Below are 25616 nucleotides of genomic sequence, written 5' to 3'. Positions count from 1 at the left end.
GAGACTAAATCACTTATAAAAAAAAATACACTGGGCCAAATGCAGTTGTGGTGTAAGCAGGAAGAGTTCCAGTGCAGTCAATGGAGAAGCACTCACTTGTGCCCGGGCTGAGTTTTCTACCATTGTGACACTTCTCTGCAAAGACAAAAGTTAATATTCCATCTGCATTCATAATCATTTTAATAAATCACAGGCAAATTACCGGTCAATGCAAAGTATTCACATTTAAAGCTTAACATAATACTACTACTACTACTAAAATTTGGCTCTCTCATTAGACAACTTTAGATATAAACACACTTCATTATTCATTTCTTAAAACATATATACAGTGCACTTTAGTTTGTTTTCATTTACTAAATGGTAACAATTGTGTGATGTTGCAATCCATGTGTTTTATGGAAATATGCTTATGAGTGCTTACCACCTGAGATGTCTGCTGGAACTAACAAGGACTGTACCGGGGGAAGGATTGGGCCCAGATTAGGAAGGAGTCTAGTCCGTGAAAAAAACTTATTGGAACATCTCTGAAGGTGAGATATTACCTGTAATCAGTTTCTTAATGTATTAGGCTTAGACTTGTGTGTTTTTGTTTTTACTTTGTTCGGTCTGTTATTACTTGAAACCACTCAAATCCTATTTTTTATACTTAATAAAATCACTTTTGTTTATTAGTAAACCCAGAGTAAGTGATTAATACCTGGGGGAGCAAATAGCTGTGCATATCTTTCTATCAATGATATAGAGGGCAAACAATACAAACTTACCCTGTATAAGCTTTATACAGAGCAAAACGGATTTATTTGGGGTTTGGATCCCATTGGGGCCTGGGTGCTGGAGACAGGTAACCTGCTGAGCTGTTTTTAGTTAAAGTCTGCAGCTTTGGGGGCATGGCCCAGACCCTGGGTCTGGGTTGCAGCAGGCTAGTGTGTCTGGCTCAACAAGGCAGGGTTCTGGAAGTCCCAAGCTGGCAGGGAAAATGGGCTCAGAGGTAATTTCAGCACATCAGGTGACAGTCCCAAGGGGATCTCCGTGACCGAACCTGTCTCAAACTGTATAACTAAAAGATGTTTAAATGTTCATTTGGAACCTAAACAGCTATTTCAGTTAAAAAAAAAACACTAAAACTAAGAGCTACTTCATTGTCAAGAATAGTAATTAAAATCAACTCAAATCCCATGCATGCTTTTGTACATACACTCAAAATTATATTACATACCAAAACTCCATATTAAAAGAAAATTCAGATTACAAAGTAAAGCATTCAAATGTTAAGAAATGCCAGAATTAAGATTGCTTGCGCAACCTTAATCTGCCCCTCTTGTGCATAAGCATTATGATACAATCTTTAATTACATGATCATGTATTTTTTCCACAAGATTCCTGCCTCATTCAGTACACAGGATGGAAGGCACTCATGGAATGAATTAAGGTTATGTAGTGAATGAGATTGTAGGATCCTTGCCTCATTTTCTGCAGAAGCGGGGAGGTAAGTAGAGAACTGCAGTAAGAGGGAAGATGATCTTCTGCTTAAGGCAGGTGAACACCCTACTGGGACCTCAGTTCTATCCCTGCCTCTGCGACATAGATACCATGTGATGCTCAGCAAGTCGCTTAAAACTAAAATTGACAAGTGGACAGTAAGTGCATGTTCCCCAATTTCTGGTTACCCAACTTGAGACACCGGGGCATAACCTGCTGAAGTGCTGAGCACTTGCAAAGGCATCTGAAGTCGACAGGAGTTATGTATTGCAGCACCTCTGGCTGTAAAGCAGTGTGGTCTGAAGAAATGAGCACAAGGTTGGGAATCAGGAGATCTTGAGTTCCAAGTCTGGCTCTGCCACTCTGTTATCTTGAAGTGGAAACAAATTCACTAATGTCTGTGAGACACTCAGATATCAGGGTGATGAGTGCTTTAGAAAAGACCATAAGGAATGAATAATTCTGTATTCATTGCTGGCTTTGGATGGTGTGCAGTAAGGCAGGCACGGGCCAATAACTGAATAAAGATTTTGAATAGCAGACTCATTCCCTGAGGATCTTTTATCCTATACGCTGAATGAGTAGTCAGGGTCCTGGGGAGGACATAGTATACAATCACACAGTGCAATCTCCATTCTTAGAGGTTTTTAAGGCCCAGCTTGACAAAGCCCTGGCTGGGATGATTTAGTTGGGAATTGGTCCTGCTTTGAGCAGAGGGCTGGACTAGATGACCTCCTGAGGTCTCTTCCAACCCTAATCTTCTATGATACAGACAAGGGGCAGAGTTAAGGTTGCATAGGCAATCTATAGTCTGGCATTTCCTAACTTTTTTCAATGTTTGACTCTACAGCCTAAATGTATTTTAACGAGGTTTCTGTATGCAATTTCCTCATTTTAAAAGGAAAAATAAATACAAATTCTATTACGTGCAACAGTAACAACCTCACATCATCAGTAGGGTTCAATTCCTGGACCTGCAGCACAGTTGAGCTAGAGACTAACTACATCAGCTGGCAGTATAAGAAAGCTCCAGTGGCTCATTTCCCACCCACCATGATAATCGCTATGTGCTAGAGTCTAGGGCAACTTGACCCTGTTCCTTCACCCAGAGGGTGGGGTAAGCTTTTTCCCCATGTAGTGCCCCCAGAGAGGGATGGGCCACTGTGGCCATGAGCTGGGTGGGTCAGGAGTAGGGGCTAACAGGATGAGTCTGGCCCAGCTCTCTCCCTGCAATTCTGGGTGAGGCTGTCTGCTCCCATGGTGTGCAGCTGCACTTTTCGTAGGCAGGGGATCCCACCTTAGAGTAGAATGTTCATGTGCAATTCTAGTTTTGGCATGCTCTAATGTAGCACTTCTGCATAAAAGACACTTTAAAGTCTCAAGAACATATGACACCATAACTGAATAATTAAGTTACATATTACAGGAAACTAAATACTTCGGTTTTCAGAATCAACACCAAATAAAATCACTCTCTCTCAATTCATTTTCTATAGTACAGTATCAGATGTTAATGCAACTAATGCCAGCTAGGGATTTTCAACATGATCAGTCAGACTAGTGGCTTGAAACAAAGACTCAAACAGGAGCAGTAAAAATCAGCAATTGCTAGCTGATTTCTAAAGTCTTTTACTCAGGCTGCTATTTTAGCCAACAATTACCGAAAAGCCTTTTAAATAGCAGTTTCCCCACCTCCTTTAATGCTGATAAACTGTAAAAAGGTCTTCTTTCCCACTATCAGCTTGTGACAGCATATGATAGCATGCGATTAGTTTAGTGACATTAGCTGCAATACTAGCTGTCACACTACACACAGAGTCCAGAAGCAACTGGCTTAGGCAACCCATTCTTTGGATGCAGAATTAGAGAAAACTGGAGCTCAGATTAGGGTTTACTTAAAATTTGGCACAGGATGCCATGAAGTAAAATACAGTAACTTATTTACATACACCTCTACCCCGATATAACGTGACCTGATATAACACGAATTCGGATATAACGCGGTAAAGCAGCGCTCCGAGCGAGCGGGGCTGCACGCTCCGGCAGATCAAGTTCGCTATAACGCGGTTTCACCTATAATGCGGTAAGATTTTTTTGACTCCTGAGGACAGCGTTATATCGGGGTAGAGGTGTATCTCAAAGAGATCCCATGCATATGTATACTATAAATATTGTGCTAACACTTAAGTGTTCCAACTCTTAAAGTATCAATTTATGTTCAATTTTAAATCAAATCCTAGAAGGCTAAACTAACAAAAGTTGTTTTTACACAATTTTAAACTGTAGATTTGACACTTACAATCCAATGTCACATTTTTATTTGAGAACATTATGTCCACAATTCTTCTCTGTGCACTACACAATGGAAAATTCTGCACAATGGAAAATTCTGCAGCAAATTTTGATTATTTTATAATACACAGATCTGATCTATGTGGCTTCAAAAATTATGTAAGTCATTACAAAAGGGCAAACATTCTTTTAAAAGGAGACACATTAAATTAAAAACTGATGTCATAATAACTTAATTCACAAGTGATCTTGCAAAGTGGTGAATGCCTCTGCAAGCGATACTAATGGGAACTGAGGGTGCCCAGCACTCAAAGAAACATTACAAATCTTGCAGGATCAGGTTCAACTATGTAAGAAGTAAGGGGTTGACTCATCTGTAACTATACCAATAGGATATAAAGGGTTACATGCGATAAGTAGTCCACTTGAAAAGCCCTTTCAGCCCTATGGTGGGGCATATTGAACATGATGTTACAATAGTTATGTGAAAAGATATTCACATCTGGATCTTTGTTTTAGGAGAAAGATTTATACGATTTGAAGAGAAACCAGAGTATATACTAAAATAGTGGAAAGATTTCACAAAGCTCCAAAGTGAATAATTTGGCAATATGAATGCATAACACAACTCTAATCCTTTTCAGGATAGATATTTGTATTCATTAAGCTAGACTTTAATAGCTTTCTAATTTCAAGCTTTTTTTTGTCATTGCAATAGAATATTAATTATAGCATTTTCATTACAAACACATGCACCTTCTACAGAGCTTGGTTTATTGATTTTTAAAAAACACACAGGTGGATGAGGGTTACAAAAATAAGATCACAGTTATTGAGCCTGATCCAATGAACTCAATGAAAAGATTACCGCTCCCTGTTCTAAAATACATTCCTACTATGTACAAAATTCTCTCCCTTTCCCCTCCCCCACAACTCAACATACTAAAACTTTAAGGCAAACTTTTTTGCCTTTAAAAAAAAAAAAAAGGAGGGAGTCCTTCCCCACTCCATTCTCCCTCACCATCAAATCACCCACTCCTCACTCCACATGGTAAACCCAATAAATCAATCTGGGAACACAATGCACACACAATCAGCCCCTCCCTCAGCTCATGTCCCCCTGACTTCCACCTCACTCCTGCGAGCATGGTTCCAGTTAATAAATTAAAAACTAAGCAATTAATTTCCAGAAAGGAAAATCATTGAGATACTAGATGACTACAAGATTACTACAGTAGTTCTTTGCAATGGATTTGCACCCAGTAGATAATGAGTCAAATCAGCTGCATTATGTTGAATGAAACATGTATTTTACTTTAAAATGTTGTGACACTGAAAAAGAGATGAAGGGAGTGTGGTCTCTCCAAGTGGAAATGCCAAGACAAGACAAGCCTGCCTCCTAAAGCATAGTACAGCCATACAAATAATTATGTTCAAAACAACATTAAAAAGCTAAACTGAATCCTAGAAAAGAATGGAACTGAGTTCAAGCTGAAATCTAACCTAGTAGAACTGAGGAAATCATTGTAGAATGTGTGTCACAAACTCACCTACCATTTGGCGAGCTAAAACCACCCAGCACAATGGGGTGGATTGACAATATTTTAGTACTTAGCCTTACTTTATTTTGACTAAAAATACTCAATAACTTTTATTAAATCTTTCAGAGGTTTAATTTCTGTTTCCCTCTACTCTTTAGAGTGAAAGGAGAAAATGCCCTATGCAACTGACCTGTAAAGTATGATTAATGACTACCAAAGCCCATGCACAGCTTATATGCTAATATAAAGGTCATTACATGTAACTATTACACACAGTATGCTTAATTTTGATCTTCTCTACACTGGTATAAATCAGACATAACTCCACTTAAGTCACTAGTGATTCACTTAAACGTAAAAACAAGTGTGATCAGACTCTAACCTTCTAGACCTATAGTATGATATACATAATAAAAAAAGAATTACTACTATCGCGTTTGCAGTTTTTAAATGTCAATGTCTCCAACTTCTAATTGAAGTTATTGGTTATTATTGGGTCTTATTATGGTGTCGCTAGAGTAGATATGGGACTGAGAAGGCAATGGGGTTTGTTACAGGGATTGCTTCCTGGGTTAGTGTTTCTGTGGTGTGGTGTGTAGTTGCTCGTGAGTATTTGTCTGTAAGTGAGGATTGGCCTGCCTCCCAAGGCCTGTGAGGGTGGGAGATCGTTTTCCAGGATAGGTTGTAGATCGTTGCGTGATGGCCAGTGGTATTCTGTTATTTTCCTTGTTTTGCCTATCCTGTAGTAGGTGACTTCTGGGTACACGTCTCGCTCTGTCAATCTGTTTCCTCACTTCCCCACGTGGGTATTGTAGTTTTAAGAATGCTTGATAGAGCTCTTGTTGGTGTTTGTCTGTCTGAGGGATTGGAGCAAAACCCCAACTTCCACACAAACTTCCACGTGATTGAACTTTACAAAATCAAGACAAGCCATTTACAATGCACACTTTACTTCTCTACAGAGGAAAAAGAAAGGACAGTAAACTATCTAAACTCCTACATGCCACAGGGGGCTACAACAGTGGTACCCTTAACTCACCCAACAATATTGTTAATCTAGCCAACCACAAACTTAGCCTGGCAGAGGAGTCTGTCTTATCTCAGGGACTCTTTCTGCCCCACCACCCCCACGAACATGATACAGTTCTGCGGTGATCTGGAAGCCTACTTTCGCCGTCTCCGACTCAAGGAATATTTTCAACACACCACTGAACAGAGCACTGACCTACAGGAGCCCTCCTACCAACACTAGAAGAAGAACTCTGCGTGGACTCCTCCTGATGGTCAAAATGATAGACTGGACTTCTACATAGAGTGCTTCCGCAGATGTGCACTGGCTGAAATAGTGAACAAACAGCATCACTTGCCTCATAACCTCAGCTGTACAGAACGCAACGCCATTCACAGCCTCAGAAACAACTCAGACATTGTAATCAAAGGAGCTGACAAAGGAGGTGCTGTAGTCATAATGAACAGATCAGATTATGAACAGGAGGTTGCCAGGCAACACTCCAACACCACATTCTACAGGCCACTATCCTCTGATCCCACTGAGGAGTACCAAAAGAAACTACACCATCTGCTTATGAAACTCTCTGCTACTGCATGGGAACAAATCTACACGGACACACCCCTAGAGCCCCGGCCAGGGGTATTCTATCTGCTACCCAAGATCCATAAACCTGGAAATTCTGGACACCCTATCATCTCAGGCATTGGCACTCTTACAGCAGGATTATCTGGCTATTTGGACTCTCTCCTCAGACCCTAAGCTACCAGCACTCCTAGCTATGTTTGAGACACCACTGACTTCCTGAGGAAACTACAATGCATTGGTGATCTTCCTGAAAACACCATCCTGGCCACCATGGATGTAGAAGCTCTTTACACCAATATTCCACACGAGGATGGACTACAAGGTGTCAGGAACAGTATTCCTGATGAGGCCACAACACACCTGGTGGCTGAGCTTTGTGACTTTGTCCTCACCCACAACAATTTCAGATTAGGGGACAACTTATACCTTCAAGTCAGCTGTACTGCTATGGGTACCCGTATGGCCCCACAGTATGCCAACATTTTTATGACTGACTTAGAACAGCGCTTCCTCAGCTCTTGTCCCCTAGTACTCCTCCTCTACTTACACTACATTGATAACATCTTCATCATGTGGACCCACGGAAAGGAGGCCCTTGAAGAATTCCACCTGGATTTCAACAATTTCCACCCCATCATCAACCTCAGCCTGAAACAGTCCACATACGAGATCCACTTCCTGGACACTACAGTGCAAATAAGTGATGGTCATATAAACACCACCCTATACCGAAAACCTACTGACCGCTATACTTACCTATATGCCTCCAGCTTCCAACCAGGACACATCACATGATCCATTGTCTACAGCCAAGCTCTAAGATACAACCGCATTTGCTCCAATCCCTCAGACAGAGACAAACATTTACAAGATCTCTATCAAGCATTCTTAAAACTATAATACCCACCTGGGGAAGTGAGGAAACAGATTGACAGAGCGAGACAGGTACCCAGAAGTCACCTACTACAGGATAGGCAAAACAAGGAAAATAACAGAATACCACTGGCCATCACGTAAAGCCCCCAGTTAAAACCTCTCCAGTGCATCATCAACAATCTACAACCTATCCTGGAAAACGATCTCCCACCCTCACAGGCCTTGGGAGGGAGGCCAATCCTCACTTACAGACAAATACTCACGAGCAACTACACACCACACCACAGAAACACTAACCCAGGAAGCAATCCCTGTAACAAACCCCGTTGCCTTCTCAGTCCCATATCTACTATAGCGACACCATAATAAGACCCAACCACACCAGCCACACCATCAGAGGCTCATTCACCTGCACATCTACTAATGTGATATATGCCATCATGTGCTGGCAATGCTCCTCTGCCATGAACATTAGCCAAACTGGACAGTCTCTACGTAAAAGGATAAATGGACACAAATCCGATATTAGGAATGGTAACATACGAAAGCCAGTAGGAGAACACTTCAATCTCCCTGGACATTCAATAACAGATTTAAAAGTAGCCATTCTTCAACAAAAAAACTTCAAAAACAAACTGCAGAGCTACAATTCGTTTGCAAACTTAACACCATCAATTTGGGCTTGACTAGAGACTGGGAGTGGCTGGCTCACTACAGAAGCAATTTTCCCTCTCTTGGTGTTGACACCTCCTCATCAATTATTGGGAGTATACCACATGCACCCTGACTGAATTGGCCTTCAACATTGGGAGTATACCACATGCACCCTGACTGAATTGGCCTTCAACATTGGTTCTCCACTTGTAAGGTAACTCCCTTCTCTTCATGTGCCAATATATATTTATGCCTGAATCTGTAATTCTCATTCCATGCATCTGAAGAAGTGGGTTTTTTACCCACAAAAGCTTATGCCCAAATAAACCTTAGTCTTCAATGTGCCACCGGACTCCTCGTTGTTTTTATTGCAATCATATCTGTTTATATTGTAAGGAGGAAAATGAAAACTTACCCATTTTTACTGAATACCCTTATCCATGCTTGGATGTTTGGTCCCAGCATACACAAGCAGTGTAAAGTAGTAAATGTAGATAGGAGTACTGCAAACAGAAATGTCTCAAGCACTGACCTATAAAAGGAGGGATATAACAAAATTAACTAAAAAAGATTAAGAGCAATGAGTCTAAAGTTTAAAAAAAAAAATGCCAGCTCCATTAGAAAATGTGCACACCTTCTTAAAACTAATCTAGCAAGAGCAGTTTCTTCTGTTCAGCCTTTAGGAATAAAGTGAAAGGAATACAATATCCCCAGATAGCCCCATAAACAAACTAAAAAATGTAGTAAATGATCTTAAATATTTGGGTCCTGTACAACTTTAACAGACACACTGGTAATTTGTACAGATAGTCACTTTTGAACTAAAGTATCCACTGATTTTTTTTACTTTCCCAAACCTTTCATCTTTCTAGTTTGACTGTGGAAGCAGATAACGAGCTTTACCTGCATGATGATGTCATTACTCAGCATCTCAATGCCACTTCCAAACAGCAGCCATGACAGATGCAAAGCAGGTTTCCCTCTATAACTTACATCCCAAATGCTAATATGATAGGAAAAGACAGCAGAACATGGGACATTTATACAACTACAGTAGAACCTCAGAGTTACGAACTGACGAGTCAACCACATACCTCATTTGGAACCGGAAGTATGCAATCAGCAGCAGAAAAGACCCCCCCTCCCTAAAAAAAGGCAAAATACAGTACTGTACTGTGTTTAACATAAACTACTAAAAAAATAAAGGGAACGTTAACAAAACAAAGTTGACACGGTAAAGAAACTGTTTCTTTGCTTGTTTTGTTTAAATTAAAATGGTTAAAAGCTGCCCTTTTCTTCTGCATAGTAAAGCTTCAAAGCTGTATTAAGTCAGTGTTCAGTTGTAAACTTTTGAAAGAACCATAATGTTTTGTTCAGACTTATGAACATTTCAGAGTCAAGAACAACCTCCATTCCCGAAGTATTTGTAACTTTGAGGTTCTACTGTACTGCAACTTTCCCATGCAGTTTTTTTTATTTTTTTTTTAAATCATTTTTCCATGTAGATTATAAAACAGAATGAGCACATACTAAAAGGCAAGTGGTCAGCCGTCTGTTTTTAATTCCTACTAGTGCCTGCCTCAAAATGTATACAGACAATGGGTGAGGTCCTGCCTCTATTGAAATCAATGGGAATTTTGCCATTAACTTCGTTTGGGTCAGAATTTAATCCAAAGCCTTTTAACCAATATTTGAAAGGAGCTTTACAGCTTTTAGGTGAAGATAGGGTTTTCAGACTTACTCTATTAGTGGTGCTCCGTAAAGAACGATAATTCCGTGAAACAGTATACATGATATGAAGAAGAATACACAGCATTTTAGAAATTTGGTTACCTAAAAAAAAATAACACTAAAATATCAGGATAATGCTCTATAAATAGTACATTAAGCAATATATATTCTTCATTTTATCAACAGTGTTCCACTATGCCTGCCTTGGAAACATGTCAATGAAGTTATTACACTGTGCTACGGTTGAAACTAATCATTTAATATACAAGTTTTCCTGTGTTTAATGTTTTAAAGCACTATCAGCTTAAAAAAATAAAATCACACTTCAGTTTGAAAATGTGTTTTACCTACTGTAGTACTATTACAAATAACACCTACAATGACTATAACTGAGAAGGAAAACATGAAAAAAAAAAAGTTTCCCAGTTTGTTTCCCGTGCACCTTTGCGTTGTATGCTTCTTTTATTGGAATGCATCTTCCACAAAGTACCACGGAAGATTAAAAAATAAACAAAATATTTTAAAAACTGGCAGAGAGACTCAGACATCATAGTATATAAAACTATATTTGACTCCAACTACATTTTAAAACTGACTAGATTTCAAGAGGACAGTGCCACTTTCAGAAATGGGTATCTAACTTTCTACAATCCTGTAATAGGGGTTTCTCAAACTTCATTGGACTGCGACCCCCTCCTGACAATAAAAACTACAGGTCTCATTTCAAAAGGTAATACTCATAGACTCATAGACTTTAAGGTCAGAAGGGACCATTATGATCATCTGGTCTGACCCCCTGCATGCTGCAGGCCACAAAACCGTCCCTACCCTTTCCTTGACTCTGCTGATGAAGTCCCCAAATCCTGTGTCTTAGTGACTTCAATTGGCAGAGAACCCTCCTGCTAGAGATCCCTGCCCCATCCTGCGGAGGAAGGCGAAAAACCTCCAGGGCCTCAGCCAATCTACCCTGGAGGAAAATTCTTTCCCGACCCCAAATATGGCGATCAGTAAGACCCCGAGCATGTAGGCAAGAGTCTCCAGCCTAACCCTTGTTAGCCATTATACTGTTTGCCTACCATTGCTTGGTATTCCTCAGCTAATATGTTTTACCATTAAACCATTCCCTCCATAAACTTGTCTAACTTAATCTTAAAACCCGACAGGTCCCTCGCCCCCACCGTTTCCCTCAGAAGGCCATTCCAATATTTCACCCCTCTGACGGTCAGAAACCTTCGTCTAATTTCAAGCCTAAACTTCCCCACGGCCAGTTTATATCCATTCGTTCTTGTGTCCACATTAGTACTAAGCTGGAATAATTCCTCTCCCTCCCTTGTATTTATCCCTCTGATATATTTAAAGAGAGCAATCATATCCCCCCTTAACCTTCGTTTTGTCAGACTAAACAATCCGAGCTCCTCCAGTCTCCTTTCATACGACAGGTTTTCCATTCCTCTGATCATCCTAGTGGCCCTTCTCTGCACCCGTTCCAATTTAAGTTCATCTTTTTTAAACATGGGAGACCAGAACTGCACACAGTACTCCAAATGAGGTCTCACCAGCGCCTTATACAACGGAAGCAGCACCTCCTTATCCCTACTACACACTTACTCAGAGCATTTACAAAGGCCAAGATTTGACAACAAAGCACTTGAATGTATTTTGTCCTTTCACTTTCCTAGCTGATTCCTTCAGTAAAAAGATAGTCAATCCTCCCTCAAAGCTACTAGCATTAAGCTAACTATACGAAGTCTTACCTTGTGAGCAAATGAAATTCTCTTAGAAGATGGATTTGGTTTAAGTATTATATACAAGATTATATTTACAGTAGTTACACAAATAGAACAGATGCACAACCAGATAAGGTGTGTTCCCAAAACTGAGAAGTTCTCCAAGAAGAGAGGTGGAACAATAGTTGTTAGGATAATGGACAAAACAGAGACAATGTGGGCAGACAGCAGTCTCTTTATTTCTGTATCTTTCATGGTGTTCTATCTTGAATATCCACCTACAATAAAGCAAACAACATTATTGTAGTTAATTATTGAAAACTTTAAGAGGGAGGAAAAATATTTTTCCTGGTTAGAATGCATAGCAAGATAAATTATGTGCTGTTCTAAAACAGAAAACTCAGTTTAGGAGCAATCATGATGTTTCATTCCAAAAAAGTTTCAGAATAAAATACTTTAAAATTGGTTACCCAATGGTTCAAAAGCTAGCTGAACTGAATACTCACACAGCCTAGATGATGCTGATTCACTGCTGATTAATTTGATTTTGAGACAACTAATAGAAACATTTTTGATTTTTTTATATATAAACATTACTCTGAACTCTGAAGTGTTTGCAACAACACTGTGATATACTGGTTCCCATGTTGAGCACAAAGAGAAAATACACACAAACAAAATGAAACTCAGCATTTTCATTCTCCATGTGAACAAAAGCACACAGAGTAAACAAAAAGTAAACAAACAGCACAAAAAACAAAAAGCAGATTTGAAAAAATATTTGCTTTCATAATTTACAGTGTTAAAACATGGGGCCATGGAAAAATATATATAAATTATAAATTGATGGAAACCCTTTAAAGAGCAGATGCAATTTTCAACCTTAACTATCCACTTCTAGTCAACCTAAATTTGTAACTGTTTGAGAGGCAGGGCATTCAAATAACTAAGATTTAACCTTTACTACATACAACCACAAAGAAACTCAAGAAGCTAACTCTTCAGCCCACCCTCTCCTGATTTTCTCAGATATATGGGGAATCCTGGTTTTGTTTGCCAAGACAAAACAATTACTCACTCTTGTAAGATACACTGGGGAGGGGAAGGGTTCCTGCTTAATATTATTCTTCGTAACCTGTAATTGGCAACGGATTGTGATAATGTTTCCTGCTACAACATCTGACGCAAGGGCCCTGCTGATGTTTGCATCCCCAGGCAGTGACAGTCTGCACCGCAGGCTTTGTGCCATCAGACAATTTGCAGAGGAGCAAAATGCCATGACCTGCCTTCGTCTTAGCCTATGTGCAACGTGCCTCAGCCGGCACGTGACCAGGATTCATCCCCGAATTTGGTCAGCAGCGGGAGGAGCAGCCTACGGAAGAAAGGAGTCAGGTGGGGGAGCAGCAGCCTGCCGGGGGAGGGAGACCAGTGGGGGAGCTGCCTGGCGGGGGGAGGGAGACCAGTGGGGGAGCTGCCTGGCCGGGGCCGGGGGGGGGGGGGAAGCAGCGGGAGGAGAAGCCGGCGGGGGGAGGCAGTGGGGGGAGCAGCGGGAGGAGAAGCCCGGTGGAGGTAAGGCCGTTCTTCTTCTTACCTGAGTCTCACCCATGAGGCAGTGGGCGGGGCGACGCCGAACGTGAGGTCAGAGACCACGGAGCTCACCTGCCCCTTTGCTCTAGTCTCTGCGTAGGTGGCCGCGCGGCGCGCGTTGCTCAATGCCGTGGAAACAAGGGCTGAGATTGACAAGTGGTGGCGACCAATCAGGCTAACTTGCTATGTGATTGGGGCAAACCAGTTGGCTGGGTCCAGGGGGCAGGGCGAGGCGGAGGCCGGAAGCGGAAGCGGATAGCGGCGGTTTGTTTACGTTTGTACAGCTGCTGTCTCCCTGCGGCTGCCCGGCAGCGGAGCCTGGCGCGCGGTTCGGCCTCAGCATGGTCTGCGAGAAGTGTGAGTCCCCGCGGGCGCCGGGCCCTGGGGCAGCCCCTCCCCCTCCCCCTCCCCCTCCCCGTCCTCTGAGCAGGGGATAGGCCCGCGGGGGCAGGTCTCCCTTCCGGGCTGGGCCTCATCTCCCCGGCTGGTAGGTGCGGCCCGAGACGGGCATAGCTCTGGGCTGAGCTGCCCCGGGTTGTGTGGAGCACCAGTTCCTTGGCGCCCCTTCGAGGTTCGCGCCACCGCCTCTTGGCTCTCCCCGCTCTCGCCTTATGTCCTGATCCTGTGTCATCGCTTCTGTGCGTGAACAGGCCTCTCTCGCGAAGGGAACCAAGCACAGCCCGGCTCCTGACAGGGAGCTTGCTGAGCACTGGCTCCAGAAATACATAGTTAATGACATTTGTAGTAATCAGCAGCATTTGCTTAGAGGCCTTAATGAAAACTAGGTCTCGTTCTCCTCCCCCCCCCCGCTGTATGTTCTGTTATAGGTGAGAAGAAACTTGGCACTGTGATTACACCTGACACATGGAAGGATGGAGCAAGAAACACTACAGGTACTGCATTGAAAGTGTTACTTAATTGAGGAAGATTTTATGTTCTTATAACACAAAGAGATGTCAGTAGATAATCTGGTCTCCCACTTCTGGGGGGGAGGATAGCTCAGTGGTTTGAGCATTGGCCTGCTAAACTCAGAGTTGTAAGTTCAATCCTTGAGGGGGCCACTTAGGGATCAGGGGCAAAAATCAGTACTTGGTCCTGCTAGTGAAGGCAGGGGGCTGGACTTGATGACCTTTCCAAGGTCCCTTCCAGTTCTAGGAGATAGAAATTTTTTTTTTTAATTTAAATTAAAAATTTAAGTTAGTGGAGATAAAGTCAGATTCTTTCCCCTGATAATTCATTCTATTGGGAATATAACTACTTCGATTTTCGGTGGTGCTGTATGTGTTTCTACTATATTGCAGTACGAAATAATGATGTGTGTCAACATGGACTAAGAGGTCCTGTCATCTCACATCTTAACCCTTGGGGTACCCTATATTCATTTTTTTCTGCCCATTTATTTGCTTTAGTCTACTCACCCTCAACATTTTACTTTGCACCCACCTTCAGGCTAATAGTCGTGATCAGTATTTCACTTAGTAATTCTTGGCTATTTATAAGTATTAAACACGTTTTATTTTATATTGAACTATTACATATTTAGCAGCTAAATGGAACCTGAACACCAAACTAACAAACAGTAGATTTAAAATGGGGTATTGGAGTGTAGTTAAATATGACTGCTCATCCTTTTGGAAGGAAGAGAGAAAGGAAAGGACTGCCTGGTGGTTAAGGCACAGAAGTGGGAGTCAGAAACCCTTGGTTCCATTTCCAGCTCTGTCACAGACTTTCTGTCTAATATTGGGCAAGTAACTAAGACTCAATTGTGCAGTGAGCTCTGTGCAGTGCTATACTCCATCCACCTGTGGCTTTACATACCAATTCTTTTAAGTCAATAGGAAAAGGAACTAGACCTTTTCCCATTTTTTCCTCCTTGACCAAAACCTGTATCAAATTAACTGTACAATGGAAATGAGAATTCATATATTGAGGCCAAATTATGGTTTGTAGAGATTCTCAAATGGAAGTTTCTGTAAATGTACAAAATATTGAGTATGCATCCTCTAAGACAGAGGTGGGCAAACTATGGCCCGTGGGACCCTCCTGCCCGGCCCTGGAGCTCATGGCCCAGGAGGCTAGTCACCAGCCCCTCTGCCGCTGTTCCCTCTCCCCCGCAGTCTCAGCGCATCGCACCGCTGGCGCAATGCTCTGGGCGTCCGGGCAGCGCAGCTGCAGAGCCCAGCCTGACCCGGTGCTCTGTGCTGCGCGGTGGCGTGGCTGGTTCCAGCTGGGCGGCACACCTGTAGCGCCGCCAGCCACCAGTGCTCCAGGCACCGTGGTAAGGGGCAGGGAGCAGGGGGGGTTGGATAGGGAGCAGGGGAGTTTGGGGTGTGGATAGCGGTCAGGGCGGTCAGAGGGCAGTCAACAGGGGGGTTGAATGGGGGCAGGGCTTCTGGGAGGCAGTCAGGAAGGAGGGGGGTTGGATGGGGTGGCGGGGAGCAGTCAGGGGACAGAGCGGGGGGGTTGGATAGAGGGCAGGGGAGTTCGGGGTGGTGGTCGGGGGCAGGAGTGTGGATGGGGTCGGGGCGGTCAGAAGGTGGGGAACGGGGGGTTGAATGGGGGCAGGGGGTGCAGGGTGCAGTCAGGAAGGAGCCCCCCTCCTTCCTGGATGGGGTGGTGGGGGGGCAGTCAGAGGTGGGTGTTCTGGGGACAGGAAGGGGGGTGGTGGATGGGGCAGGAGTCCCAGGGGGCCATTAGGGAACAGGGGGTGGGGTTGGATGGGGCAGGAGTCCCGGGGGGGGGGGGGCCTTCAGGGGGCGAGAAGAAGGGGGGGATAGGGGGCAGGGGCCTGGCCGTGCCTGGCTATTTGGGGAGGCACAGCTTCCCTAATCAGCTCTCCATACAATTTACAAAACCCGATGCGGCCTTCAGGCCAAAAAGTTTGCCCACCCCTGCTCTAAGAGTTATGTTTTAATACACTGTCTCCAGGCAAGCTGATTGAACTGAGTCTTACGTTAGTCACAACTGTTCATGTCCTGTAGATAACTTTTCATTGTTTATAATATATTGCACCTCTGCTACATTTAGTGTATAGTAGTAGTAATATGACTAAGTAATATGAGAACTCAATGTGTGTTCTATTGGATTTTCAAGACTTATGACGTTCCTGGGCTCTTGTTTTGAATGAACTTTTCCCCCTTATTTGATCAAGTCTGGGGGGGGCATATGGGTGTGTCTTTTTTTTTTTTTAATTTATTAAATAAACTTTTTACAAATGACTTTGATATTAGTCAGTACATTGGTTTATCTTTCCTCTATAAAGAAAGTGGCGGACGAAAACTAAATGAAAATAAGGCACTGACTTCAAAGAAGGCAAGGTTAGTATTGCAATTTTAATTTTACTCACATAAGAATAAAGGTCTCATAAAGTTTGTTCTGGGGCCAAAACTTGTTTCATGTATTTCTGAGTAGTTTTTAAAACTGATATACAATTCTCTTTCTATTTGTCTGACAGAATGGAAGCTATTTGAGGCAAGGACCATGCAATATTATGATGCTATAAATATTTGTAAACAAACGTATGCATCTTCAGACTCGTCTTGTATTGCTCTGTTCTAAGGAGAACATAGCAGTACAACTGCCCAAACTTTGCAATGCTTAAGTCCGCCCTAAATTTTCATATATCTGCATAGTTGTGCACTAATGTCTTCTTTTAGATTTGGAGAGGAAGGGTTTGATATTGTTTAGGAATTGGGAGATCTGGGTTCTGTTATAGCAAGGGTGGGCAAACTTTTTGGCCCGAGGGCCACATCAGGGAATAGAAATTGTATGGTGGGTCATGAATGCTCACAAAATTGGGGTTGGGGTGTGGAAGGGGGTGTGGGCTCTGGGGTGGGACTAGGGATGAGGAGTTTGGGGTGTAGGAGGGTGCTCTGGGCTGGGACCGAGGGGTTTGGAGGGTGGGAGGGGGATTAGGGCTGGGGCAGGGGGTTGGGGCATGGGGAGAGGCTCAGGGGGTGCAGGCTCCAAGCGGCGTTTACCTCAAACAGCTCCCGGAAGCAGTGGCATGTCCCTTCTCCGGCTCCTACGTGGAGGCGCGGCCAGGCGGCTGTGCACGCTGACCCATCCGCAGGCACTACCCCTGCAGCTCCCATTGGAGCGCGTAGGAGCCGGAGAGGGGCCATGCCGCAGCTTCCGGGAGCTGCGTGGTGCGGCCCGTGACCCTGCACCCCAGCCAAAGCGGGGTCAAGCCGCGTGGTCCGGCCCAGCGCCCTGGCTGGAGCAGAGCCAAACCATGTGGTGCGGCTCGTGGGCCGGCTTAAAACAGCTCATGGGCCGTAGTTTGCCCAACCCTGTGTTATTGCGTCTGACAACTTTCTGTGAGACCATGAGTCACTGAGAAACCGCTGAGTGCCTCTTTATCCACTTGTAAAATAGTGTGATAGTTGTTGGCCTCACAGGAGTTTTGAGGCTTAATTCACTATTTGCAAAGTGCTTAGAGACCATTAGATGAAAGGTGTGGAAGTGCAAAATATTCTATCATTAATAGTTTACAAATAAAGACTTGCATTTAATCAGGTTTGTCGACACACTGCAGGGGTGTGCAGTGGGCCATATTATTAGCTTCCATATGCCATATTTGGCCTTAGGACTCTTTGAATGTCTCTCTCCTCGGCCATAGTCTTTCTACATTGTCTGTTCATAGTCACTCTAAGTTCAATGATTTTGCAGTTATCATGATGAGGCGGATGGGAGTATTTTCTCCTATGACTTTTACATGAACGTCTAATGTGTGGAATATTTTATTTTTTCATCCTAGATTTGATCCTTACGGGAAGAACAAATTTTCAATATGCCGGATTTGTAAGAGTTCTGTTCATCAGCCAGGGTCTCACTACTGCCAGGGATGTGCTTATAAAAAAGGTGAGATTTATGTAGTTTGACTTTTCCTTCCCCATCCAGCTTGAATTTAGTGCACAAATGGAACTCCACTTGTTTTAATTTTAGGCATCAGAAATAGTAGAGCTGAAGAACAATTCAAACTTACCTTGGTAGGTTTATGGAAAACTGTTATTGAAGGTTGCTGTTGCTGAGCAACTTCATGATCTCTCTTAATATAAAATAATGTGATTGTGTTTGAAATTTATTTAGAGATTCATAGATTCTAAGGCCAAGAAGGGACCATAATGATCGTCTAGTTTGACTTCCTATATAATGCAGGTCATAAACTTCCACCCCAAAATTCCCCAGAGCATATATGCAGTCCTAATTTAAAAATTCCCAGTGAAGGAGGATCCACCATGACCATTGTTAAAGTGTACCAATGGTTAATTAACCTTACTGTTAGAAATGTACATCTTATTTCCAGTCTGAATTTGTCCAGCTTCAATTTCCAACCATTGCTGCAGTTTTCCCATATAGTCTCAAATTTTACTTAACTTCTTTTGGCGTAAGACTATTAAATATAATCTTTAGGTGCCTGTAGCATACAAGCCTCACAAGGCCTCAGGAAGAGAGGGGAACCCAGTTTGTGAGAGAATTGAGTGATGGTGGTTCTTGAAGAGCAGATGTCAATGGCTGTCTTTATGGCTGACTCTGACTTCCCATGAACCCAGTTGCAATTTGTGGCAATCAGATGGAGCAACCATATGCCACAATCAGTAGAAGTATAATGCAAATTTTATTGAAGGAGACTTATTGGCCCAGTTATACAAGTACTTGGTCCATTGTAAACGAAACTTGCACTAAGCTGAAACTGAGAAGTAAAAGTTAAAGATCAAATCTGCAGCACAAAGAAGCAGACTATTGTAATGCATCCATTATGGTATATACAATAGTTTTTCCATACCGTTGAGCTGGGCACACACAGGGGTCAGTTGATGCTCCATTCCTGACTCTAAACTTCCTAGCTCTTATTGGTTTACAGCAGACCTTCAATTATATTAAAGGCTGTCAAGTAATCGCAGTTTTGCCAGTGATTAACGCAAAACAAATATACTAGATTTAAAAAAAGTCATGATTAATCACAGTTTTAATCACACTGTTAAGCAATAATAGAATACCAATTTAAATATATGATAAATATTTTTAGATATTTTCAAATATATTGATTTCAATTACAACACAGAATATAAAGTGTACAGTGCTCACTCTATATTATTTTGTATTATAATTATTTGCAAAAAAGATAAACAAAAAGTAGTATGTTTCAATTCACCCGATACAAATACTGTAGTGCAAACTTTTTATTGTGAAAGTGCAGAATTTGTAGTGGATATTCACCTCTTCTTGTCAACTGTTGGGAATGGGCCAAATCGAATTGGCCTCGTTAGCACTGACCCCCCACTAGGTAAGGCAACTCCCATCTTTTCACTGTATATTTATACCTGCTTACTGTATTTTCCACTCCATGCATGTGATGAAGTGGGTTATATCCCAGGAAAGCTTATGCCCAAATAAATTTGTTAGTCTCTAAGGTGCCACAAGGACTCCTCGTAGTTTTTACTAAGACAAACGAATTTGTTTACATTTATGGGAGTTAATGCTGCCTGCTTCTTTCTTACAATGTCCTTTGAAAGTGAGAACAGGTGTTTGCATGACACTGTTGTAGCTGGCGTTGCAAGGTATTTACATGCCAGATATGCTAAACACTGGTATGACCCTTCATGCTTCGACTTGTAGGCACTACAATACTTGTATGAGGTGAATTGCAAAATACTATTTCTTTTATATCTTTTTTTACAGTGCAAATATTTGTAATAAAAAATAATGTAAAGTGAGCACTGTACATTTTGTATTCTGTGTTGTACTTTAAATCAATATATTTGAAAATGGAGAGAAACAACCAAAAATATTTATAATAAATTTAAATTGGTTTTCTATTATTTTCTAACAGTGCAATTAAAACTGCGATTAATCACGACTATTTTTAATCTCATGATTAATTGCAATTATTTTTAATTGTTTGACAGCCCTAATTATATTAGTTATATATGTTAATATTTTAAATGTTAGTGATTTATCCATAGTGTAGCTGTATCATTGAGAAATAAACTCCTTTAGCAGACATAATATCACTACTGCATGATTTGCCATTTCTTATAAAAATCAAGAGAGTACACAAACAACTTGAGAATGAGAGCTCATTCTACTCATCTGTCAACTTTTTCTGTTTGACAACTTTTTGGAAGAGACACACTTTATAAAGACTTACAGCCACGAAAATTGTTGAAAAGAAATTTACCCAAAAAAGACTCTTAATATGACTTGAACACCTTATTTTTCATTTTTAGGCATCTGCTCAATGTGTGGGAAAAAAGTCTTGGATACCAAGAACTACAAACAAACATCTGTCTAATTATGTTAAGTGAGGATTTTATGCACGTGTTTCTGAAAATCTTTGTACAGTTTAACTTCTAATCTAAAATAGCTTGTGAATATTATTAGAGAGTAATATGTGTCTGAAGAAAAAACTGAAAGACACATTTGAACAGAAGTCCAAGAGATCTGAGTTTTATTATTTTAGCACTGAACTTACTGATGTTTAAAAATAATGGTTTTACACATATTGATATAGTACTGAATTGCAATGAGATGTCTACTTAGTGTTCAGATCGAAACTACCACCATCATATCTCAGATTCTCAGACTTTGTATTCCTGCTAGTCCGCTGTTTTGACTCGACCGCTTACATAATAATGTAAACATTTTGTAAATGCTTAAAATATGAGATCATGTCAACTCATTAAAGTTGTTGTTTCTGTTCAGTTTTCATTTACTTTATTTTCTGATAACTTTATGTATGTGTAACTTTCCACATTCAAAAATGAATGGTTACAGTTTTGCCCTGCACTGAGGAATGTTGCTGTGTAGGTATAAACAACACTTCATTCTTGTTGAGACTTCTCATTGGTTTATTAACTGGAGTAATGTTGGTCAAATTACAACAAATTATTTGAATGCTAAATAAAAAATAAACTCAACACATTACTACCGGTAATTTAAATAAATAACTGCCAATTTACTTTAATTAACGTTACCTTTACAGCTGAGGTTAGATAGCAGAATGCTTTAGAATATCTTATCAAGTCTCTTCTTTGAGATTAGTTATTACATCCATTTTGCACAGGGATGTCTACTTGCTCAAGACAATAAAATGAATCTTAATGCTAGTCCCCTGATATTCTTCATGTCCTACTGTAGCTGGAGTGTGGTCTTAAACAGCTATTTTGGAACTAAGGTTCTTGAATGCTGTGCTACTATAAATGCTTCAATAGAACTATGAAAAGTGACCTTCACAAACTGAGTAGGAGGGACTGAAGCTGTACATCCACTTTCCTGGGAAGGAGAGTGCTTATTTGAGAGAGAGAATCTAGAAATGGTATGTTTGTAAACGTGAGCACACAGGTCCGAACTTTGGCTGGTGCTCTTCCTTATTATAGTATTCTTACTGGCCTGTGGCTAATCATAGAAGATTAGGGTTGGAAGCGACCTCATGAAGTCATCTAGTCCAAATCCCTGCTCAAAGCAGGACCCACCCCAACTAAATCATCCCAGCCAAGGCTTTGTCAAGCCGGGCCATAAAAACCTCTAAGGATGGAGATTCCACCACCTCCCAAGGTAACCCATTCCAGTGCTTCACCACCCTCCTAGTGAAATAGTTTTTCCTAATATCCAACCTAGACCTCCCCCACTGCAAGTTGAGACCATTGCTCCTTGTTCTGTCATCTGCCACCACTGAGAACAGCCTAACTCCATCCACTTTGGAACCCCCCTTCAGGTAGTTGAAGGCTGCTATCAAATCCCCCCTCACTCTTCTCTTCTGCAGACTAAATAAGCCCAGTTCCCTCAGCCTCTCCTCATAAGTCATGTGCCCGACCTCCCCAATCATTTTAGTTGCCTTCTGCCAGACTCGCTCCAATTTGTCCACATCCTTCCTGTAGTGGGGGGCACAAAACTGGACCCAGTACTCCAGATGTGGCTGAATAGAGGGGAATAATCACTTCCGTTGATCTTCTGGCAATGTTCCTACTAATGCAGCCCAATATGCCATTAGCTTTCTTGGCAACAAGGGCACACTGTTGACTCATATTCAGCTTCTTATCCATAGCTCAGTTTTCTCCACCTCCCATCAGGAAATATCACCACCAACAGTTAGCAGTATTTCTTGGGTGAGTCATGAAGTTGTTTCAGTAATAGTTGTGACAGCAAGAGAAAAATTAAACTAACATGACAGTTTTAAAACTTCTGTTTGCCTTGTTTGCACAGAACCGATGTGTCATCAAAAACTGATGGGGAAAAGACTGGCATTCACAAGATCTTATAGGCACAGTAATTTCTTTAAATTTCTTCCGTTGCCTCTGCCAAGCCATGCCTTGACTTTCTTTGGAGGCAGTCTTGGATCTTCCATCTCCCTGTTTTAGGGAAAGCCTGGTAAAAGCATGGTTATTAAATTCAGCGGAGCTCTGCTGATTTACACCAGAAGAAAATGGGGCCCAATGGAAGAACAGTGTAAAATCAAGTCCATTAAGACACCTACGATGCATCTTTTTAATTGGGTAACACTCAAAGTACCTCCCATTTCATACCCTAGTCAAAAGTTTCACCCATTTAAAAGTTCAGACTAAGGGTAGATAAGGAAACACCTTTTTCTGTGTAACCAACTCCAGCACATAAGTCTCTAACTTGAAAAAAAAATCTTGTACTGTATGTCAGGAAATGTATGTTTTCTCTGCTCACTGTTAGAGCAGAAGCTAAAGTGGCATATTCTGAAAACTAGGATGCGATGCAGTATCTGCCCTACAGAGGTGAATGAAGGGTTAACAGGAGTCTGATATCTCAGCCCACTTTGCTGCACCTAGAGGATTTGTCAGGTTTGATTTGTTGTTAGATCCAGCTGGAGGGGAGGTGGGTCTTCATAAAAGAAATCAGTGAATGCTACAGGTGAAATCCAAGAAAGAGACCCAGTAAAGAGGATTTCCTTCTCTGGGGAAAGCTGATGGAAAAAGGCTATAGGGATGGAATCCCTATGAAGGCCCCGGAAAGGGGGCAAGGATAAGAGAGACAGTCGTGAGGGTTTTTGTTCCACTCAAGAGAGAGCAGGAGTTGGCAGGACCTATCGAGAAGCCAAAGACCTGTGAACTAGAGGAAAGACTAGAATGAGTGGAGAAGCCCCATGAGGGACTCAGAGATAGGAAGTGGCCTAGGGATACAGTAGCGCATCTGAAAGCAGACCTAGCTGTTTAATATAGGGTCCCTGGATCCAGAGGAAAGGATGAAACTAGGTTCCCCCATCAGTCCTGAGGAAGGGGCATACAAGGACTACTGAGCCCAGAGTGAGGCTGAGGATAGCACCTCAAGGATGGGCTGAGGAATAGCCCAGAAAGGGGCAGCAGGATCTCTTGGGTTGTTTTTTGGACTTTTAGATGTGCTTTTCTTACTCCAGGAGGGTGGGATTAAAAGGTGACCTGGCCAGAAGGCTGAGGTGTGAGAAGAAAACTCTACAGGACTGGAGTGACTGTCAGCAGTGGGTATTAGAGTGGGAAAAGCTATTACACCTGCCCAGCTATGTGGAGGCACATGCTGCGGTGAGTCAACTCTTTCACATAGCATAAATGGGAATCGTTTACTTTGATGAGATAAAATCAATGATGTTAAGAGACATTACGCTCCTACAGCAAGAGGAGATTATAGGATGCTCATTTCCAGTTTTCTGTCTGAAAACAGATTGTTCAGTTAGTCTGTTCTGGCTCACATGCCTGTTACTGGCTGTACCTTTTCCAGTTCTAGTAATATAATTCTTATTTTCTGTGTTGTCCCCAGGTTAAAAGGTATTTCTATATTATTGCTATATTCCTCAATGTGTCCTGTTCAGTGTGCTGATGAGATCTGATTACACACATGATTCCTCGGTGTTAGGAGTTGGACTTGCAAACCGAGTAATTCTAATCACATGAAAGAATTAAACTGGATTTATACTGCGTTGTGACGCATGGCTAGAAAGTGTTAAACATCCTGCAAAATAAATAACCCTCAAAAGACATGTGGGGAGATGATGTTTGTGTTTTTGTGTATTTATATATGTTTGAGTAGGATCAACAATGTAATCAACAGTCCCTGTCTGTGCTGTATTCTGATAATTCAGAGGTCAAAAAAATATCCTATCATTTAAATGAATTGTAAACACGGGGTAGCTCAGTATTCATCTCTCTTTGAAATGTACTGTGAATGGGTGGAGGAACAAGCAAATGGCCTTATGTTCATTCTGTAGCTAAGTACGGGTGATGGACCTCCTTCAAAGTCATGTTAATTACCTTTTGAACTCCAACTTGTCAAAAGACATGAAATTGTATAAAAGATCTTTGGGTCCTGATTCTGTCATCTCAGATCTGCTTAGGCGTCATCAGGGGAAGTTTGAGTCGCAAGACTGAGGTCCCAGTTATGCTGGTATGCCCTGAATATGAGATTTGGACATTGGACTATAACCTATGAATGATTTATGAAAGAACTCTTTGCAACCACAAAGCTCACCATCTATCCTATGAATCTGAACCTCAATGAATTGAACTCATGTCTGTATGTATATTGATCTTTTAACCATACTCTCTCTCTCGTTTTTTTAATAACATTTAGTTTAGTTAATAAGAATTGGCTGTAGCGTGTATTTGGGTAAGATCTGAAACATTCATTAACCTGGGAGGTAATGTGTCCGATCCTTTGGGATTGGTAGAACCTTTTCTTTTATATGATGAAATAAGATTTTCAGAAATCATCATATTTGACTTAGGTACCTGGATGGAAGCCTGAGACTGGATCACTTTAAGGGAACTGCGTTCCTTGGACTTCTGAGTAACCAGTGAGGTAATAAAGAAGCTGTTTTATGCTGGCTTGGTAAATATAAGTATTGAAATATCGACTAGCTTTTTGGGGATTGGCTGCCCCATTCTTTGCAAGTATCAGAGGGGTAGCCGTGTTAGTCTGAATCTGTAAAAAGCAACAGAGGGTCCTGTGGCACCTTTGAGACTAACAGAAGTACTGGGAGCATAAGCTTTTGTGGGTAAGAACCTCACTTCTTCAGATGCAAGTAATGGAAATCTCCAGAGGCAGGTACCTGCATCTGAAGAAGTGAGGTTCTTACCCACGAAAGCTTCTCCCAGTACTTCTGTTAGTCTCAAAGGTGCCACAGGACC

At 41.8% G+C, this 25616-nt stretch overlaps 2 protein-coding genes across 2 annotated transcripts in view; one reads left to right on the top strand and one right to left on the bottom strand.

The window, feature by feature from the left end:
• PIGF (phosphatidylinositol glycan anchor biosynthesis class F) overlaps positions 1–13579 on the bottom strand; it is a 44330-nt gene extending 30751 nt beyond the window's left edge. The window contains exons 1-4 of the mRNA XM_054024570.1: positions 13493–13579; positions 11929–12179; positions 10185–10276; positions 8859–8975 (exon numbers count right to left, since the gene is read on the bottom strand). Of these exons, the coding sequence (XP_053880545.1) occupies positions 8859–8975; positions 10185–10276; positions 11929–12156 (437 nt within the window). The 5' untranslated portion in view covers positions 12157–12179; positions 13493–13579. The remainder of the gene's footprint in view (positions 1–8858; positions 8976–10184; positions 10277–11928; positions 12180–13492) is intronic.
• Positions 13580–13726: 147 nt separating this feature from the next.
• CRIPT (CXXC repeat containing interactor of PDZ3 domain) lies at positions 13727–21194 on the top strand. Its single transcript, XM_054024573.1, has 5 exons — positions 13727–13845; positions 14316–14381; positions 16751–16805; positions 18248–18351; positions 20721–21194. The coding sequence occupies exons 1-5, from the start codon at positions 13830–13832 to the stop codon at positions 20783–20785; spliced, it is 306 nt and encodes a 101-aa protein (XP_053880548.1). The 5' UTR covers positions 13727–13829; the 3' UTR covers positions 20786–21194.
• The last annotated feature ends 4422 nt before the right edge of the window (positions 21195–25616 follow it).

Source organism: Malaclemys terrapin, chromosome 3 (assembly GCF_027887155.1).
Source record: "Malaclemys terrapin pileata isolate rMalTer1 chromosome 3, rMalTer1.hap1, whole genome shotgun sequence".
In the NCBI taxonomy this organism is placed as follows: domain Eukaryota; kingdom Metazoa; phylum Chordata; order Testudines; family Emydidae; genus Malaclemys; species Malaclemys terrapin.
This window is presented reverse-complemented; position numbering and strand designations above follow the sequence as displayed.

Bases quoted from the DNA above. Each gene is read 5' to 3' on its own strand.
- CRIPT (XM_054024573.1), top strand. The intron at 14,382-16,750 runs GTACTGCATTGA...TCCTCTATAAAG, and splicing joins TGGAGCAAGAAACACTACAG to AAAGTGGCGGACGAAAACTA. The intron at 18,352-20,720 runs GTGAGATTTATG...TTTCATTTTTAG, and splicing joins GGGATGTGCTTATAAAAAAG to GCATCTGCTCAATGTGTGGG.